Source organism: Myotis daubentonii, chromosome 16 (assembly GCF_963259705.1).
Source record: "Myotis daubentonii chromosome 16, mMyoDau2.1, whole genome shotgun sequence".
Classification (NCBI taxonomy): Eukaryota; Metazoa; Chordata; class Mammalia; order Chiroptera; family Vespertilionidae; genus Myotis; species Myotis daubentonii.
This window is the reverse complement of record NC_081855.1, coordinates 53073308-53094133: the sequence shown is the minus strand read 5'-3', so window position 1 is coordinate 53094133 and position 20826 is coordinate 53073308. Positions and strand designations below refer to the sequence as shown.

Genomic DNA, 20826 nt, shown 5'->3' with positions numbered 1-20826 from the left:
GAGAAACAGCTCCTTTAACTTCCAACACCGACCCTTGGGGACCGTCGTCGTGTGGTGCGAGCGCCATTGCCAAAGGGAGCCTGGAAACCGCACAGATGTGGCTGGAACGTCGTCCACAGACGATCCCGAACCCTGCACACGGCGTGCCTTCCCGGAGCTGGCCGCCCACGCGAGCTCATGGCAGTGATGGGTGTCTTCCCCAAGAACCATTCCAGAGGAGAGACGTCTTACTGTCAGACACGGGCACGTGGGCCATTTCTCAGGTCCCCGTTCGTGCCGACCGGCCAAAGCGAACGTGATGTTTTGGGCACTGAGGTCATTTTGTCCCAGTGACGCGTGGCTCTCGGGATTCTCATCCAACTAATTGCACAGTGTAGCCTGGGCGGAGAGTCCATGCTCTGTCCAGCGCTGACCTCGTCACCTCGTGGGGAGAAGACCTTTCTGCCGGCTCTTTGGTGCCGGCCCCTGGGCATGACTTCCGGCTAAAAGCAGCCAGGCTTGGCCCTGGACCTGAACCGAAGGTGAATGACCGATAATGACTTACTGTGCTGACCCTCCTGGACGGACGCGCATCCTCCCACAGGGATGGACAGCAGGCTGCTCTGGCTGCCGCTGCACCCTTCCCAGAGACCAGCCCCAGAGACCGGTGGCGGCCCGGGGCCTGTCCCTGACCCACCTGCTCTCCTGCAGACCAGCCTGGGCTGAGCACACCCTTAAAAGCACCCCCACTTCTCTATCTCTTTTTTTAAATATGTGTTTAGGTTTTATATTAAATCAAATATATTTGATTTCAGAGAGGAAGGGAGAGGGAGAGAGAGAGAAGCATCAGTGATGAGAGAGAATCATTGGTGGGCTGCCTCCTGCACGCCCCACATGGGGATAGAGCCCACAACTAGGGCATGTGCCCTGACTGGGAATTGAACCGTGACCTCCTGGTTCCTAGGTCAACGCTCAACCACTGAGCCACGCCGGCCAGCCCTTCTCTCCGTCTCTGTACCTATTGGTTCTTCTCTCTTAGGTACGTGTGGGAGAAGGACGGGGCCGCCCTGGGCGTGGAGAACAACCCCCGTGTCCGCCTGGACAAGAACGGCTCCCTGCACATCACCCAGACGTGGTCGGGGGACATCGGCACCTACACCTGCCGGGTGCTCTCCGCCGGCGGCAACGACTCGCGCAGCGCCCACCTGCGCGTCAGGTAGGGCCACCCGCCCAGCCCCGAGCCCAGAGGTGTCAGCAGCACCGAGAAGGCTCCTTTTGGCCGGCCACCAGGCGGCCTGGGACCACAGCCCTTCTCGCAGGACATGCCCAAGCATCCTTGCAGGCTGGGCCCCCTGCAAGAGCAGGGGAGTCTGGGTCTGGCGTTGGACAGGTGGGCTCCGGGCCCCAGAGGAGACTCTGCAGGCCGATGGCCCAAAGGCCACGTTTCGTGGCCGAGCACGAGGTATCGGGAGTTCTATCCGAGTCCCGGCCGCCCGCGTGTCACCTGACTGTAGACCTCACCGGTGGCCCCGCCACATCTCTCTCCTCCAGGCAGCTGCCTCACGCGCCCGAGCACCCAGTGGCCACGCTGAGCGCCTCCGAGAGGCGGGCCATCAACCTGACCTGGGCCAAGCCCTTCGACGGCAACAGCCCCCTGATCCGCTACGTCCTGGAGATGTCGGAGAACAGTAAGTCTCCCTCCGCACCGCAGCCAGGGCGGGCGGGGCTCAGCCATCGGCTTCCAGCGCCCACTTCCCAGGCCTCTGCCTCGGGGCAGACCCTTCCCTCTGGAGCCTCGGCCACCTCGGCTGTCACATGACCAAGTCGGCTCCCTGGGGTCATTGTGACAATTGAACAAGATACTCACCAGGCACAGGACGTAGGGCCTGCCGCACCAGGAGCCTCCGAAACGGTGGCGATTCCTTCTCTTTTTCTCCTCCTCGCTGTGGACTCCAGAATTAGCATGCATAATTTAAATGCGTTTTAAATAAGTGTGCCCAGAGCTCATCGATCTGAGGGGGAAAAAGATGGAAAAGACGGATGCAACTCAGTTCCCGTGAGCGCTGCTTCCTCCCAGCGGCCTCCAACTCCCTCCCTCCCCCCTCCCCCCACCCAGCCAAGGGACCAAAAATCCCTCCCACCTCCCCCCACCCAGCCAAGGGACCAAAAATCCCTCCCACCTCCCCCCTCCCAGCCAAGGGACCAAAAATCCCTCCCACCTCCCCCTACCCAGCCAAGGGACCAAAAAATCCCTCCCACCTCCCCCCACCCAGCCAAGGGACCAAAAATCCCTCCCACCTCCCCCCTCCCAGCCAAGGGACCAAAAAGGGACCTGACCGGCCTCTACTGGACCAAGGGGGTGGCACACCTCTGCTAGCCCAAAAGAGGCTGGGCCCTGCTGGGAACAGGGGAAAGAGGCACGGCCCCCCAAGATGCCCACCTCTCCTCCGCCCTCTGTCCCTGCAGACGCCCCCTGGGCCGTGCTCCTGGCCAGTGTGGACCCCGAGGCTACCTCGGTGGTGGTCAAGGGCTTGGTCCCCGCACGCTCCTACCAGTTCCGCCTCTGCGCCGTCAACGACGTGGGGAAAGGCCAGTTCAGCAAGGACACGGAGAGGTGAGAGCAGGTCTCGGGGGGGGGGGGGCTGGGGGGGCCCAAGGGGCTGCCAAAACCATTGTGGCCAGGCTGCCGGCAGGTCCTGGCTGGTTCTCCCTGGACCCTCCAGCCTCAGTCTCCGCATCTGTAGGGTGGGGTCACAGTTCTCACTCCTGCCTCCCAGGGAGATGGTCATGACGGCGTGAAACCACACGCGTGAAGCGCTGTGAGCAGCGCCCGGCGCGGGCGAGGCATCCACCAGACTTAGTCATCCCTCTGACTGTGAGCTCTGCAAGTTCAGGGACCTCCCCTCCTGCCCTGCACGCCCGCGGGCTGCCGCCCTGTTCAACAGGCGGGCACTTCCGGAGGGACGCAGACCTGCTCCCATCCCCACAGCCGGCGCCTGGCAGGACGCTGGCCCCGCCAGGCTTTCCACAGAGCATTCTTAAAAATGATGGAAACGGAGTGAAAACCGCAGGCCATCCGTCTGAAAGCGTCACGGTAGGACCCGCCTGTGTAGGAGGCGAAGGCCAGGCACCTCCCCCTGCGGCAGCGGCCCCGTGGGTGAGGAGCATGGGGGGGTCAGAATGGCAGCGACGCAGACCGCCTGCGCCCAAGCCGGGGCTTTGCCCTTTGTTTTTTTTTTACGTTCATTTTATTTTTCCAGCTTTACGGAGGCATGATTGACACACAGCGCTGTGTACGCTTAAGGTGTGCAACCTGTTGACTTGCTGCACGCACATCCTGCAAAGTGCTATTGCCGATGCCGTAGTTAGCTGACACCTCCATCCCCTGACATGTGACCCTTTTTCTGTTGTTGTGAATCCTCCCCAGAGGATATTTTCCCATTGATTTTTAGGGAAAGTGGAAGAGAGAGAAAAGACAGACAGAAACAGCGATGTGAGAGAAACACATCCATCGGTTGCCTCCTACCTGAACCCAGGACCCCCTGGTCTGCCAGCCGACACTCTAGCCCAGCTGTGGGCAACTACGGCCCGCGGGCCGGATCCGGCCCGTTTGAAATGAATAAAACTAAAAAAAAAAAGACCGTACCCTTTTATGTAATGATGTTTACTTTGAATTTATATTAGTTCACACAAACACTCCATCCATGCTTTTGTTCCGGCCCTCCGGTCCAGTTTAAGAACCCATTGTGGCCCTCGAGTTGAAAAGTTTGCCCACCCCTGCTCTAGCCACTGAGCCAAACCAGCCAGGGTCATGTTCTCCTTTTTGTGGTCTCTCCTCTCTGAGCAACTTTCATGCATAACATACAGGATCAGCAGCTCTAGTCACCCTGCTGTCCATTAGATCCCCCGAGCCTGCTAACCTCACAATGAGAGTTGTGGCCTTTGACTGATACCTCCCCATGCACCCCCCTCCCCAGCCCTTGCTTAGCCACCAACCTACTCTCTGTTTCTGAGTTCGGCTTCTTTAGAGGCCACATCTGAGTGATGTCATAAACGACCTGTCTCTCGGTCTGACTTCTCTCACTGAGCACAGTGCCCTCGGGGTCCACCCACGTTGTCTCAGACGGCAGGACTTCCTCCTTTCTCGCGGCTGTGTGTGTGTGTGTGTGTGTGTGTGTGTGTGTACACGAGCGCACACGAGCCACATCTTTATCCATTCACCCTTTGATGGGCGCTTACGTTGCTTCCATATCTTGGCTGTTGTGAATACCACTTCAGTGAGCACGCGGGGGGTGGGGGGTGCAGCTCTCTCTTCAAGATCCTGTTTGCATTTCTTGTGGCTGGACACGTCCCCAGAAGCGAGCCGGCGGGATCCTCTGGTAGTTCTGCTTTGAACGTTTTGAAGAAACTCGACACTGGTTTTCATAGTCACTGTCGCAATTTACATTCCCACCAGCAGCACCCAAGGGCTCCCTTCCCTCCACACCCTCACCCACACGTGTTACTTCCTGTCTTGTTGACGGTAGTCATTTTAACGCACGTGAGGTGACGTCTCCTGGTGGTCTTGATTTGCGTTTCCCTGATCATTGGTCCTTTTCATGTACCTGTTGGCCATTTGTGTGTCTTTTTTCGATAGATGTCTATTCAGGTTCTCTGCCCATTTGTTAATGGTTGTTTGTTCTTGCGTTTTGCTTTCCTTTTATTTGCTATGGAGCTGTGTTAAGTTCTTTATCTATTTTGGATACTCACCCCTAATCAAATGATGTGCAGATGTTTTCTCTCATTCCATCGGCGGCCTCTCGTCTTGGTGGGGGTTCCCGTTGCCGTGCAGAGCTTTTTAGTGAGATGTGGTCCCACGCGTTTATCGTTGCTCCTGTTGCCTGTGCCTTCGCTGTCTTATCCAGGCAGTCACTGCCGAGGCCAGGTCAAGGAGCTCCCCTGGGTTTTCCTCCGGGATTTTTACGGTGTCGGGCGCTGTATTTACGTCTTTCGTCCATTTCAGGTTCACTTTGGGGAGTGGTGTAAGGAAGGGGTCCGCTTTCATGCTTCTGCCTGTGGTTATCCAGTCTTCCCAACACTGCTCCTCCCATGGAGAAGAATTAATATTGTTAAAGATGCCCACATCACCAAAGCCTCCTATGAAGTCAGTGCCATCCCTATGTTCACAGAAATAGGGGGAAACCATCCTAAAATGGGTATGGAGCCACAAAAAATCCCCAGTAGCCAAAGCAATCCTGAGAAAGAACACAGCCAGAGGCACCGTGCTTCCTGATGTCGAACTCTACTACCAAACCGTAGTAACCAGGACAGCGTGGCGCTGGCATAGACACGTGGCCCAGGGAACGGAACGGAGAGCCCAGAAATAAGCCCTCGCATATACACCAGCTAATAATTGACAAGGGAGCCGAGAATAGGGTTTTATTTTTAAAAGATGCTCTTAGGTGTGTCCATAGACCTCTGGCAGATGTGTGGTTTCGCCACAGTGCTAGCAAGCTGTCTTTGGATTTCACGGCGGGCGGGGGGGGGGGGGGGCGGGGGCTATAACAGCCTAGCATGGAGAGTGGTTATAGGAGAACAGTTCATTCTCTGTTTATTGAGCACCTACTATGCTCCAGGTCATGTGTGGGCCACCGGAGGTGGTGCTGGTGCAGGGAATAAAGTGGGCATGGCCCCAGTGGCTCAGAGCTACAAGATTCCACTAAGAAAGGGGGCTGGGTGAAAAAGGTGAAGGGATTAAGCCAAAAAACAACAACAACAGCAACAAACAACCTCATAGACAGAGACAACAGTATGGTGATTACCAGAGGGAGGGGGGGAGGGGAGGTAGAAGAAGGTATAGGGGCTATAGGTGGTGACGGAAGGAGACCTGACCTGGGGTGATGAACACACAACCCAGGTCAGTATGCAGGTGAGGTGTGATGGAACTGTACACCTGACACCTCTGTGATTTATTAACCAGTGTCACCCCAATGACTTCAATACAGAACAAAGCAGCCCTATCCGCAAAGCATCAAATAGGGATCGACGTTAATAGAGCAGGTCTCCACTTCCCCTTCCGACCTGGAGAGGCAGCCGTGCCAGAGGTTCTCAAACTTTTTAAACAGGGGGCCAGTTCCCTGTCCCTCAGACATTCCACACATGTGCACTGCGGGCCCGGACGCGTCGGCTGCTAAGCAGGACAGGCCGCGGCGGCAAAAACACCCGGCGGGCCGGATACATGTTTTCGGTGGCCGCACGTGGCCCGCGGGCCGTAGTTTGAGGACCCCTGGTAGACCATCAGCCTTGACAAACAGAATAAAGTGCTTCCTATTCGATTCAAAAAAAAGAAAGAAAAGGCCTCGAAGTGCAGGGCCGACCCTTCCCCCAACGTCCCCGGTCCTTCAGCTCCCACGCATTCATCTTCCTAACGCGTCCTCGTCCTCGGGTGCGGCCCGGAGTCCCCGGGAGGAGGTGAGCTCCCCCGCAGCTCTGCAGAGACGGCAGTGCAGCCCGCGGGGACAGCGACCCGTCCGAAAGCCAATCAGAAACTAGTTTCCAGAAGGAAAGGCGGAAAGGCATCCGTCGAAAATAATGAACTTGTGTTTTTAATGGATGCGTGTCAGTCATGTGAGAAACGCGCCGAGAGGGAGCGCCATGTCCCCTGGCGATGCCAGAGAGAAACGCAGGCACTCAGCCTCAGGAGGCAGGCGACGCGCTGGCTGTCACCCACACGCCATGTCACCCCACCCGCCTGCCCGCCCCAGCCTGGGCACCGCCCATGGGTAAAGGAGGCCAGTTACAGTTCACCGCCAGCCCGGCCGGCGTGGCTCAGTGGTTGAGCATCGACCTATGAACCAGGAGGTCATGGTTCAGTTCCAGGTCAGGGCACATGCCCGGGTGCAGGCTCAATCCCCAGTGGGGGACATGCAGGAGGCAGCTGATCAATGATTCTCTCTCATCGTTGATGTTTCTGTCTCTCTCTCCCTCCCTCTCTGAAATCAATGAAAATATTTTTAAAAATAAATAAATAAGTAAAATGCACCACCAGCTGGCAGCTGCCAGGGGAGGATGGAGCACTCCTGCTTCTGAAACACAGGCATCTCATGACAGACGTCATCAGCTTCACAGCTGCTGCTCTGACACGTGGGAAACTGAGGCTCACGTCCCTGGGCTGCACAGGAAACATACATCGGTGCTTTCCCATGTTTTCAAAAGACTTGTACATACATTGTGTCATTTGAGCCCCCACCAGTCTTATAAACAGGCAAGTGGAGCTTCGTTCTGTTTCTTTTACAGATGAAGAAACAAGCTCAGAGAGGTTGAGTGACTTGCCCAAAAGCACACAGCACTGGTGCATTGTCTGGGAACAGAGCAGGGCAGGGTTCCGCCTCCTCCGATCCCATGAAACTCCGGTGTTTGCCCTCGGAACTAAGAGTGGGAAAACCCCACCCACTCCCGGTGTTTTCCTCTCCAGGGTCTCGCTCCCCGAGGAGCCCCCCACCGCCCCTCCGCAGAACGTCATCGCCAGCGGCCGGACCAACCAGTCCATCATGATCCAGTGGCAGCCGCCCCCGGAGAACCACCAGAACGGCCTCCTCAAGGGCTACATCATCAGGTTGGGACCGGGGAGGGACCGGGGAAGGGCCCGTGGATGGGGAGCGTCAGGAGTGGATGGGAGGACAGAGCCAATTCACACGGGCCCTTCACCATCTAGCAAGGATCAGGCAATAAGAAAAGCCCACCCTTTGGTAGAAAGGATGGCGGTTAGGCGTCTAGAACAGCGGTTCTCAACCTGGGGGTCGCGACCCCTTTGGGGGTTGAACGACCCTTTCACAGGGGTCGCCTAAGACCATCCTGCATATCAGATATTTACATTACGATTCATAACAGTAGCAACATGACAGTTATGAAGTAGCAACGAAAATAATTTTATGGTTGGGTCACCACATGAGGAACTGTATTGAAAGGGCCAGAAGGTTGAGAACCATTGGTCTAGAACCGTGGTCGGCAAACTGCGGCTCGCGAGCCACATGCAGCTCTTTGGTACCACGTGCAGCTCAAGATACCACGTGCGGGTGCGCACGTACAGTGCGATTGAAACTTCGTGGCCCATGTGCAGAAGTCGGTATTTTGTGGAAGAGCCACACTCAAGGGGCCAAGAGCCGCATGTGGCTCGCGAGCCGCGGTTTGCCAGCCACTGGGAAGAACTTGCAGCAGTGAGAGTCTTGGAAACCACTCTCAGGCCCCACCCCGACCTGAATGGGAAGCATGGGGAGGGGGGTCCCCAGCAATCTGTTTTAAGAAGCCCTCCAGGTGTTTTCCACGCCCACGCCCGAAGGCTTTGAGAACCCCCTGCTATGGGTATAATAACACCCAGATCACCCGGGGCCCCTAATCTCCCAAGGTTAGAGCTAAGGTAGGTACACATGTGGTTCTCTGAGCTCCCAGCTGCGGTGTCACTTCCTTGTTCCCCTGTTCTTTGTTCTGGTGGCAGGTAGAAACGCTGGCGTAGGCAGCCTCAGGCTTTTTTCTCTCTGCCCATGTGAGTGACCAGCCAGAGAGAGAGCCACTGTCCTAGAGGGAGAAAGAAAATGAGCCCAGCCCCGGTGGTGTGGCCCCATGGTTGAGGGTCAACCTATGAACCAGGAAGTCACGGTTCAAGTCCCCGTCAGGACACAGGCCCAGGTTGCAGGCTCCATCCCCAGTGTAGGCAGCCGATCAATGATACGCTCTCATCATTGATGTTTCTATCTCTCTCGTTGCCCCTTCCTCTCGGAAACCAATAAAAATATATTTTTAAAAATAAAATAAAATTTAAAAATATTTTTAAAAAAACCAGAATGGTCCCCAAGACGTGTGTTAACCAGTCAGGTAGCCACTGGATGAGGCACACGAGCCACCACCAACCCAGTGCGTCCTGACTCCCTCCCCTCAGGTACTGCCTGGCCGGGCTGCCTGTCGGGTACCAGTTCAAGAACATCACGGATGCGGACGTCAACAACCTGCTGCTGGAGGACCTCATCATCTGGACCAACTACGAGATCGAGGTGGCCGCCTACAACAGCGCCGGGCTGGGCGTCTACAGTGGCAAAGTCACCGAGTGGACGCTGCAGGGAGGTGGGTGCGCCAGTGGCCCCGTGGGGAGGGGCCTGCGGAGGAGAGGGAGAGGTCGGGGCGAGCGCGATGCAGGCGGAGGTTGCAGGGGTTCAGGGACCTTCTGCAAAGGCTCACATTAACTGGGTCACGAGCCAGCTTACGTTTTAGCGTTGGACCAAACACCACCCCAGGCATTTTCATATCCGGTACTTGCCTTTGTCAGTGCCCTGTGAAATGGGTCAGACAAGCTTTATTTTTTATATATTTTTTATCGATTTCAGAGAGGAAGGGAGAGGGGGAGACAGAGAGAAACATCAATGGTGAGAGGAAATTATCAATCAGCTGCCTTCTGCACAGCCCCCACTGGGGATCGAGCCTGCAATCCAGGCATGTGCCCTGGCCAGGAATTGAACCATGACCTCCTGGTTCCTAGGTCGACACTGAGCCACACCAGCTGTCAATGTTTCTATCTCTCTCTTTGAGCCAGACAAGCCTTATTAATGCAAACTAATCAAGAGACAGAAGGCAGCCCTAGCCGGTTTGGCTCAGTGGATAGAGCGTCGGCCTGCAGACTCAAGGGTCCCAGGTTGGATTCCGGTCAAGGGCATGTACCTTGGTTGCGGGCACATCCCCAGTAGGGAGTGTGCAGGAGGCAGCTGATCGATGTTTCTCTCTCGTGGATGTTTCTAACTCTCTATCCTTCTCCCTTCCTCTCTGTAAAAAATCAATAAAATATATTTTTTTAAAAAAAGAGAGAGAGAAAGAAGGCAGTTTGGTCTACACAGGGAGGGGAGAATTGGGGGGGGCGGCAAGCAGAGCCCACAGACCCCGTCCCTGTGTTTTCTCTACTTAACTGTGTGTGCCCCTCCACCCCCACCCCCTCTCCGCTCTCCTCCAGTCCCCACGGTCCCTCCGGGCAACGTGCACGCAGAAGCCACCAATTCCACCACCATCCGCTTCACCTGGAACGCTCCCAGCCCCCAGTTCATCAACGGCATCAACCAGGGCTACAAGGTATGGGAGGCCCGTCCTCGTCCCAGAGGAAGCTGGGAGGTGCCTGGCGGGAGGCACAGGCGAGGGGGCGGGCAGGAGGGAGTCCCCGTCTGTTTTCAAAGCCATTGGTTCAGACCAAGCAGAGGACAGGTGGCCAAGGGAAAGGGCACAAGGACTCTCTCCCAGGCCAGGTACGGGCCGTGGGGAGGATGACCATCACCCAGGTGTGACCCAGTGCAGCGGGCACGTGGTCCGGGAGACGGGCTCGTGAACAAAGCCGGGTTTGTTTCCGACTGAGGCATACGGGGCACAGGAATCCAGAACCCACTTCTCGCGGGCATCCTGCTGGGTCCTGTGTCCTTGGGCTGGACTTGACCCCACGCCCCGTGAAGGGCTCGGGACTAGGACTCCCGGGGGCTTGGGTTGCGTCCCAGTGCTGCCTGTCTCTGGCTCCCTGAACAGGTTCTGCCACCTCGCTGAGCTTCCCTCAGTTCGTCTTTACTGAGCCCCACGCCGTGCCCTGTGCCAGCTGCTGGGAACCACAGTATCCTCTGTTCCCTCATTTGCCAGCAGCGAAGGTCCTAGTGCCTGTTCCTTAGGGCTATGCGAGGACCAGGCGAGATAGTGTTTGAATGTGTTGAGCACAATTACAAACACGCGGCAACTGCTCTGAGGACGATGTGGGAGCGTTGCAGCAGGAATCCATCCGTTGGCTCCGCTGCGGGATGCGTAACCAAGTGCCCCCGGGCTGCGGGACTTGGAACTTCGTTTTCTCACCGAGATCCAGGTGTCGGCAGGGCGGGGTTCTTCTGCGACCTCAGTCCTTGGCTTGCAGACGGCCGTCTTCTCCCTGTGTCCTCACATGGTCTTCCCTCTGCGTGTGTCCGTGTCCAAATCCCCTCTTCTCACAAGCACACCAGTCAGATGGGAGGAGGGCCCACCTTAAAGACTCGTTTTAACCTAATTGCCCCTTTAAAGGCTGCCTCCAGATGCAGTCACCTTCTGAGGTCCTGGGCCTTGGGCCTTCAGTGTATATATTTAGGGAGAAACAGTTCAGCCCACAACCAATAGCAATAATAGCAGTAAGAGAGACGGTAACGGTGGTAGCGGTAAGAGTTTCAATAACGTTGGTAACAGTAAGCGTGGCAGTAACGGTGGTAACAGCATGGCAGTAACGGTGGTAGTACCGGTGATGGCGCCGGTGATGGCAGTGGCAGTAAATTTGCTGTAACTGTAAGTGCGCTAAAAGCCAGGACTTCTCCCCTCCTAGAACCCAGACCCTGGATCCCACGCCTGGCCTCTCCTCTCTCCCAGAGGAGCCCGGAGCGCACCCTGGGCCCCATTTGCAGCCTGGCCCCAGCGGCTTGGGCAGGTGGGAGGAGGCGGTCGGCCCCTCCAGATGTGGGAGGGAGGCAGCGTCTGAGAGGCAGTGTCGGGAGCCAGCTGTGACCGGGACCAGGGCCGGGAGAGAACTGCAGGCTGTGCCTCTGAGCCCAGGATCGGGTGATGGCAGACACCTCCCTCCGGGAGGTTCCCGCACGCCCTCCGTGCTGGGTCTGCACGTGTCCAACAACCGAGATCGCTCTAGGACTAGCAGCCTTGGCCGTTCCCGCTGCCGTCGGGCGTGGCTGGGCGGGAAGGACTGAGGACGGTCTGCCAGCTGAGTGTGAGGTGCCCTCGGCTGTCTCTGGGCCTGCTTTCATTCCTCTCCTCGGGTCGGTGCTGATTCCCAAGCCAGGGCCTGAGTCTTGGATTCTAAGCAAAGTGGGGATGGGCCAGAGCTGACCACGCCCAGCCACAGCCCTCTCACTCTCCCCCAGAGGGCACCACGGCCTGGGCATGGGGGGGGGGGGGCGGGGGGGAGGGGGCGGGGGGCAGGTGCTGCAGCTGAGGGCTGGCAGCCCTGACTGGCTGGAAAGCCTGCTAATTGGGACTCTGGGGGAGGCAGGGGAGAGACGGGGAAGGCCCGACTCATGCTGAGGATCTGAGCAGCGAACAGTTAGGTTTGTGCTGCTGATCCTAAGTTTTCTTCCCCATATGGGAGGGCTGGGCTGCAAACTTCTAAAGCAAATGGTTCCCGGGGCGCCGAGAAGGCCAGCCAAGTGGCCAGGACAATTAGAGCCCAGAACTAAAGGAGGCTGCAGAGCCCACCCGAGCCCAGCCCGTGCCCAGCACCCAGGAGCTGCTCGATACGAGTCAGGGAAGGGATTGCCCAGATACTGGAACACAGGAGCCAGCAGAAGAGTAAGAGGAGCTCACGTGTACAGGGCACTTTCTATGTGCCGAGGGGGATGCTGGAGCTACGCTCATTCCTCTCTCATGCAAGCTGCACGAGAGCCCCAAGAAGCATTATAGGCATCACCCCATTTTACAGAAGAAGAAACTGAGGCACGAGAGGCAAGTAAGTTGTTCCAAGTCCGAGGACCTGCAAAGCTCAGATTCAAGCTTCAGAGCCTGTGCCTTTTCTTACATTGAAAAGAAAATGTGTCCTTTGAGTTTATTATAAAATAATGATACTTTTTTTCTAAGTACTAACGGATCCAAGCGGGGATTCTGTTTCTTGCTTCTGTGGCCCTCAGTATCGCAGAGGGGAAAAAGCAGTGTTTGTCCCCTGCAGACCTCAGTGGGAGTGGCCTTTTCCCCTTTTAATTGTGAAACACTCCAAACATCCACAAAAGGAGAGAGAGGCTTGTAGGGAGCCATACACACATCCCCGGTTTCAGAAGCTACCCGTTCACAGCCAAACGCGTTCCGTCTGCTCTCGAACCCTCAGCCACACCCCCGGAGTCTCATGTCACCCATACATATTTCTGTCAAGAAACAGTATAAAGTCTCTGTTTAAGCCATGATCAGTCTCGTGCCTAAAAAGATCAACAGTCCCTTTAATACGATCAGGCACCCACTGGGATTTAAATTTCCCTCGTTGCTACACGGTTTCTCTTACTAGTTGGTCTGTTTGCTTTGGCATCCAGATGAGATCCACACAATGGCATTTGCTTTGGTTTGGCTTGGCGTCTCTTTGTTGTTATTGGGGCGGGGGGAGTGGGAGGGGCGTAGGTCTCCGTTGATCTACAGATCCCCTCTCTCTTTTCTTTTCTTTTCTTTTTTTTTCCTAGCAATTTATTGAGTTAAGAGTCTCCGTCCTTTGTACCATAGAATTTCCCACAGTCTGGATCTTACTGATTGTACCCCTGGGGGGTCATTTAACACAGGCCTCCGAAAACTATCGTTGCCGTAAATTGGACTTGGAATGAGAGGCTTGATCAGATTCGGGTCTGCGGGTTTTATTTTCCCAGGATTGCTCCCTGGACGGTGGCGTGTATTTTTATTAGAAGGCAGGACGTGCGGCCGCTCTCACTGCGGCGTGGCGCCCACTGACGGGCCTGGCGTATCTGTCATTTCAATAGGACTTGCCAAATTGGGACAGTCCACTGTTAGGATTTTGTCTTGATTGATTAGCTGAAATTTTTTTTTTTTAAAGAATTTTCTCCTTGCCCACTTGTTGTTTAGCCAAAGGCAGCGTTCATCCAGGAAAAGCATGGTAAACACTCCGCTCTCTCCCATTACTGAGCAATTTTCAGAATAATGAACTGGTTCCCTAGCAACTGGTAAGGGGACAGGTGACTTTGGATTGGGGTAGGGAGGCATCTTTTTGTTTTGCTTTGATTTGGGTAGTAGTATTATATACTTAAGAATTCTTAAAAACACCTCTGAAATGTCTCAATCCACTGCCATTATAATTCTTTTTTTTTAATATATATTTTTTATTGATTTCAAAGAGGAAGGAAGAGAGAGAGAAACATCAATGATGAGAGAGAATCATTGATCGGCTGCCTCCCTCACGCCCCACACTGGGGATCAAGCCCGGAAACCAGGGCATGTGCCTTGATCGGGAACCAAACCATGACCTCTTGATTCATAGGTCAACTGTCAACCACTGAGCCACGCCAGCCAGGTGCCATAATAATTCTTAGTGATGCCAAATTGACCCATCATTGGCCTCTTCAGGTTGACTCATGAATCCTTTTTCTTTTTTTTTAATATATATTTTGTTATTGACATCAGAGAGGAAGGGAGAGAGAGAAAGATAGAGAGGGAGAGAGGGAGGGAGAGAAACATCAATGATGAAAGAGAATTATTGATCGGCTGCCTCCTACACACCCCCTACTGGGGATCGAGCCTGCAACCCTGCATGTGCCCTTAACCGGAATCGAACCCAGGACCCTTCTTTCCGCAGGCTGGTGCTCTATCCACTGAGCCACACCAGCTAGGGCCCTCATGAATCCTTTTGACATGGTGCCCACTAGTCTTGCTGTCCATATGACAAGACGTCCCATGCTATCTACATTTCCTACGCCGTGCCCCGGGGGCAGCCGTGTCTTTCATCTTGTTCCCTTAGCAGAAGTGAGAGTTAGATGCCACAGTCTGGGCACCGGGGTGTCCTTGCTCCAGCCCTGGGTGCTGTTCCGAGGCCCTGTGCATGGACAGCGAGGAAATACTGTGGTGTGTGTTGCTGATTTTAGGATCCAGTTCAATTCCAGGACGTCTTCATCCTCTCATGGGTCTCTTGTCCAGTCCCCGCATGCTGTCCCCCAAACGCCCGCCACGGCCTCGGAATGGGCACCGCAGCACTCCCATTACTGAGCACGGTTTCTGTCGCTCACGGTGCTCTCGAGCTCAGAGGGCATCCGAGGGGGGACCCCCCCGCGAGCGGCTGGGTCCCCTGGTTCGGTCTCTCACCGTGTGACGTGGTGCGACTCCGTACGCGCACGGTCAGGCTCGTCGGGTTCACTGTGGTTTTCGATGTTTAGGGATTGATTATTTTTAATTTCATGTCATTTTGTAATTATGTAGCCTGCATACGGGCCTCCACAGTTAAATCTACAGAGCAAAGTAGTCAGTTCAGGGGAAATCGGCCTGAATTCCGGCCTCTCCCTCTGCCGGAGGTTTGATTTCTTTTTGTTTTTTCCTTACATTTTGTGAGGGGTTTTTTTTTTTAACATAAGCAAGTGCATACACATATGGGTAAAAGTATATCCTCTCCCTTCTGGATAAATGACAGCGAACACACACTTTCTCAATCTTGCTTTTTTGTGTGCGTGACGTCCTGAGACCACCCCGTAGGAGTATATGGAGCTATTCCTTGTTCCTTCCTATACAGCTGTATCCAACTCCATGTGTAAATACTAGAGGCCCGAGGCATGAAATTCGGCCCTCGCAGCCCCGGCTTCATCCGGAAGGTCTCCGGACGGTCGGTCGTTCTGCTGTTCAGTCTAATTAGCATATGAGCTCTTTATTATATAGGATCCCATAGTCTAGTCCACCGGCTCCCCACCGCAGACATTTCTGGGTTTCCAATCTTTGGCTTAACAAACCTTCTTGCAGTGAGTAGCTTTGTGCAAACATCATTTCATATTTTCACATCTAACGTAGGAGTGGATTCTAAGAAATAAGATAGCTTTGTCAGAGGATAAATATGTAGATAATTTTGCTACTATTGCCAAATTCCCCATTATAGTTTTTAACTTTTTACACTAATTTTTAACAAGAAATAAATGTACATGATTCAGACACCAACAGATGTAAAGGGATGACCCTGTAGCAGCCGCCCTACATCCCACTCCAGCCCCTCGTCTGCCTGGCTCTAGGCCGCCCACCCCAGAGCTCTCCCCACTCCAGGGAACCGTTGTTCATTTCTTACATCCCAGAATGTTTCATGGGAATTCATCAAATGCCGAGTCAGACGGAGAGAGGGAAAGGCAAAGGAAGGGAAAGAGAGAATGTCCCTGACTTTTTCTCTTTTTTTAACTCCAGAAGCCGTCGGGCCATCCTTACTATCCTAACTCTCAACCCCATCATGCACTGCTTCCACCAGCTAGCTATTACTGTCCCCAATAGTAGCCTGAGGCCCAGAGAGGCTGAGTGACTCTCCCAGGGTCACACAGTAAGTGACAGAACGGGGCTCTCTCCGGCTTTCTCTCTGCTTTGGCTGCACATGCTGCCCTCCACACACATACACACACACCCTTTGGTTAGAGGGTGACCTCCCTGGACCCCTGCTCCCTAAGGGGGACTTGCCTGTCCCAGAATCTAGGTGTGATGTCCCCCCCCCCCCCCCCCCCCGGCAGCACACACTCGCCCCGGCCATGCTCGGGGCAGCCAGGTCTGCTTAGAGTCCAAGACCAAGGCCTACTGGAGTGAATCAGCTGTGAGCCCGAGCTAGCGGGAGCGGCACAGAGGCGCCAGGGGGCCCCTAACACTCAGCCAGCCGCCGTGTGCCCCTCAGTGGACTTCACCCAAGGTCTCGGGTCCACAGATCCAAGGCCAGACCCCGGTGTGTTCCCATGCAGGTTCCCCAACCATCCTGAGCCTCCGTTTCCCTTTCGGTCACAGCACGCGACAGTGGTTCCCATCGAGGCCTCACTGTGCTGATGAAGTGGGGCTGGTCAGTGATGGCCTTGGCCCAGGGCCAGGCCCAGAGAGGCTGACTGCCCAGCAGGCTGTAGCCTGTTGTGTGTGCTGGGCCCGCGGTCCCATCCACCGCTGCCCGGAGCCCAAGAGAAGGTGCTCGGGGCAGTGGCAGTGTTTCCTGGCCTTGAGGACCTTGAGGCCGCTCCACCTGACCCTCCTGGTCTTCAGATGCAGCTGGAGATGGACATGTGTCTGCAGTCCCAGCGTAAACAGTTTGACACAACCGCGGTCTTGCCACCATCGTGGGCGTCGGGCCTGGGGTCATTGCCGTGACCTCAAACCACGCTGCCGGGACCCTCCGCCCTCCCTCTGGGCTCCTTATGAGATAGTCCCGCGGTGTACTGTTTCAAGGCGCCTGTGAAGACACCCTTTGTCCTTTGTGTCTTTGCTGTTGTCAGTCTTCATTTTTTATTATTTTGTTAATCCTCACCTGAGGGTATTTTCCCATTGATGTTTAGAGAGAGTGGAAGGGAGATAGAGAGACAGAAATATTGATGTGAGAGAGACACATTGACTGGTTGCCTTCGCACACGCCCCGCCCAGGGCCTGGGATTGTGCCTGCAGCCAAGGTACGTGCCCTTGACCTGAGTCGAACCCGGGACCCTTCAATCCCCAGGCCGATGCTCTTTCTGCTAAGCCAAACCCGCCAGGACTGTCCTTGGTTTTTTTAATGGTGGTAAGTGTAACTGGCCTAAACCCAATACAATGATATTTACCCAGATTCTGCAGCCGCTGGGGCACACGCCACACCATTCATCCCGATGGCGTGATTAATTCAAATTTACATTAATTAAATTAAAACATTAAACTTGTTTCTTAATCTAGTCCGCAGAAGTTCGGCGATTTAATTGCTATGAAACAAGATAACTGAAATAAAGAGGATATTTAACATACTTATTAAATGCCACTTAGGGTTTCTGATTAGTATTTTTAGGGTCTAATTAGTGTCTAATTAGCTTGCCAGAGGCTATCTTTTCACAATAGCGATGAGATTTCCAAACGTCCTGAATAAACACGTGTCCGTGAAAGGAGAAGATAAAGTATGTGATGGCGGGCGTTAATCAGGAGGCGTCGGCTGGGTATTGTTTCAGATCTATAAATACCCGCACTTATTAAAACCCATCGAGTGTTGCTTTTCACCATTAATTGCTGTTTAATCAACTTCAAATAAACGAGGGAATCTCTGAGACCAGCTGTCAGGCTGGAGACAGATGAAGGACCCAGAAAACCGAGTGTGAGGTGAGGGATCGAGAGACAGGAAGAGCCCGGGTGGTGTGGCTCCGAGGTTGAGTGTCGACCTAGGAGCCAGGAGGTCCTGTGAACCAGGAGGTCACAGTTCGATTCCCGGTCAAGGCACATGCCCAGGTTGCAGGCTCAACCCTCAGTAGGGGGTGTGCAGGAGACAGCCTATCGATGATTCTCTCTCATCATTGATGCTTCTCTCTCCCTTTTTCTCTGAAATCAATAAAAACTTTTTAAAAAGAGAGAGAGAGAGAGAGAGAGAGAGAGAGAGAGAGAGAAAAGCAGGAAGAGTCCAGACTGGGCAACTCAGTTGCTTGGAGCATCATCCCGCTCACTAAAAGGTTACGGTCAGGGCATATATAGGGGGCAACCAATCCATGTTTCTCTCACATCGATGTGTCTCTCTCTCTCTTTCTCTCTCAAACCAGTAAACATATCCTCGGATGAGGAATTTTTTTTAAAATCTTTTTAGAAAGAGGCAAGAAGAGGAGGAAGGGGAGGCAGGAAGCTTACGCAGCCAGGGGTGGTGCTTGCAGAGGGGAGATGAGACAAAAAGAGATGTTGAATTTCCACGGGATTTCCTGCTGGTGCCCATCTCTGGGGAATGGTTAAGACTGAAATCCCAACTTGGGACAAGTTTAAAGAATAAGAGTTAACCTCGAACCAACATTCCGGCTCCAAATTCAGGAGAATCCCAAGGGAGCAGCCGCCCAGCCCAGAGGGAGAACGTGTAAGAGGCCAGGTGTTGGAATTAGAGACGTCATCTCTCTACTTTGCTGTGTGATACAGAGTCAGTCACTGAGCCTCTCTGAGCCTCAGTTTCCTCGTCTGAAAAAAGCAGGGCCGGCTTCCTGGGTGGCTCAGGGCTCCACGCTCAGAAGGACCCCAGGCCTGGCTCAGTGCTCCGCTGCCGTCATCTTGAAATTCTTAATGATTTTTGCACGAGGGGGCCCTCCATCTTCATTGTGCACCGGACCTACAGACCATGTAGCTCGTCTTGGTAAAATATCAGCCCTCTGCCTGGTGGGGTCGCTGTGGGATCTGCAGAGCGGTCGTGACTCGCGGTGCCGCAACGTCCCCCCGTGAGCGGAGTGGAACGGCCGGCCGGAGCGCGCTCCCGGGACACGGGCTCCGGTGGCCTGTGGGTATCAGCATGGCCACCCGTTCCCTGGGAGGAGCGACCGCAGGGATCTGGGCTCCTGGACACTGTCTGTCCATCAGCCCAGCCTGCGGGAGAACGCCCAGCCTCTTCTGGAACCTTCTGACTCCCCTGCCTTCCTTGCCGGCCTCTCCCCAGCTGATCGCCTGGGAGCCGGAGCAGGAAGAGGAGGTTACCATGGTGACTGCCCGACCCAACTTTCAAGACAGCGTCCACGTGGGCTTCGTGTCGGGCCTGAAGAAGTTCACGGAGTACTTCACGTCCGTGCTGTGCTTCACCACCCCCGGGGACGGGCCCCGCAGCAGCCCGCAGCTGGTGCGCACCCTGGAGGATGGTAGGCACCCCCGGCCCCTGCAGCCTCTGCCCCGCCCGCCCACCCGGGGGCCAGGCACAGGGCAGCCTGGTCTTCTCTCCCATCCTGGGCGCCCCGGGACACCCCGGGCTGTCTGGCAGACGGTGGTCTCTCTCTGGCTCTAACTGGCCTTGGATGGGGTGGGGGTCCTCTTGGGGTACAGTGCCTGGGCCTGTGGGGCACCTGAGCTTCAGTGACATCCTGGACACCTCGCTGAAGGTCAGCTGGCAAGAGCCGGGGGAGAAGAACGGCATCCTCACAGGTGGGCACCGCGCTGTCACGGGCCTGGGGGGGGAGAAGGTCCCCTAGCCCATCCCTCTGCCTCCGACCTGGTGCCCGTCCCCAGCTCCCAGCAGCCACTCCTGCTTAGAACACCCTCCGGGGAGGACCTGGCCCTCCCTCCCAGGAGCACGCCCACACTCCCCCACCCCTTTCTTCCCCCACAGGCATGCATCTCCTAGATTCTAAGGGACCCCATGAGGCTTGCAACCAGGGGAGCAAAGAGCAGTGGCAGTTTGTCCCGGGCAAACCCCCTGAAACTGTCCCCGAGGCCCCCTGGTCTGACTTCTTAGTGAGCCAGGCCGACCAGCCTCGGCTCATTTCCCCAGCCCTTCCTTGTTCCAGTGTCCCCAGCTTCATAAGGGGCCTCTCAGATTAAAAAAAATAAAATTCGCACGGCCCCTCCACTCTGTGATGCATCCCCATGTCCAGCCCCAGCCCTCAGATGGCCACCCCTGCCCATGGGGGTGCCCCCCACCCCCACAAGCAGCACGTGGGGCCCTGGGCCAGGTGCCTCCGCCTGCCTCGGTCCCAGGGCTTCCTGTGCGGAGCTCTCTGTGGACAAGTGAAGGCATGAGGGGCAGGGCAGTGGGTCCAGGCCAGCTCACGGCCATGGCCAAGCTCACGCGGCCCGGGGCCCCCAGGGTACCGGATCTCCTGGGAGGAGTATAACCGCACCAACACACGCGTGACACACTACCTGCCCAACGTGACCCTGGAATACCGCGTGACGGGCCTCACCGCGCTCACCACCTACACCATCGAGGTGGCCGCCATGACCGCCAAGGGCCAGGGCCAGGTGTCTGCCTCCACCATCTCCTCCGGGGTGCCTCCAGGTAGGTGCCCAGAGGGTTCCCACTCAGGAGGTCCCTCGTCCTTCAGGAATGTGGTCTGTCTCCCCACAGATCTCCCCTCCTTGGGTCCCTGTCCCCCATCTTCCCAGAGCAGGTCCCCTCCTGCGCCCAGGCCTCCGCCCGTGGCTCTCAGAAAAGCCGCCCCCAGCTCCCCGTGAGCCTCTTGCTCACATGCAGACCCCGGGAGAGGAAGCCTTGGGGGCCTAGCTCGTTCCCTGGCCCGGGGGCCTCCCTGGGGGGACCCGCCAGCCCCTACGCCTGTCTCAGGACCCGATGTGCTGAGCCACGGACGCAGAACAAGGACTGTGTTGTCAGGATGAGTCCACACCATGCTCCTTCCTGCTCAGAGGGTCCTAGGAAAAGGGCGACACTGTGCCCTCTGTGTCCAGAGAGTCCTGTCCCTCGTGGAGTGACATCCCTCT

At 55.7% G+C, this 20826-nt stretch overlaps 1 protein-coding gene across 3 annotated transcripts in view; it reads left to right on the top strand.

Moving 5' to 3' along the window:
- The window catches only part of SDK2 (sidekick cell adhesion molecule 2), a 201357-nt gene that overhangs the window by 138294 nt on the left and 42237 nt on the right, over positions 1-20826 (top strand). For all 3 annotated transcript variants that reach the window (XM_059671072.1, XM_059671071.1, XM_059671070.1), the window contains exons 13-21: positions 1019-1195; positions 1531-1667; positions 2446-2593; positions 7433-7573; positions 8894-9075; positions 9953-10068; positions 19058-19253; positions 19435-19533; positions 20195-20386. In XM_059671072.1, coding sequence (XP_059527055.1) covers positions 1019-1195; positions 1531-1667; positions 2446-2593; positions 7433-7573; positions 8894-9075; positions 9953-10068; positions 19058-19253; positions 19435-19533; positions 20195-20386 — 1388 coding nt within the window. The remainder of the gene's footprint in view (positions 1-1018; positions 1196-1530; positions 1668-2445; positions 2594-7432; positions 7574-8893; positions 9076-9952; positions 10069-19057; positions 19254-19434; positions 19534-20194; positions 20387-20826) is intronic.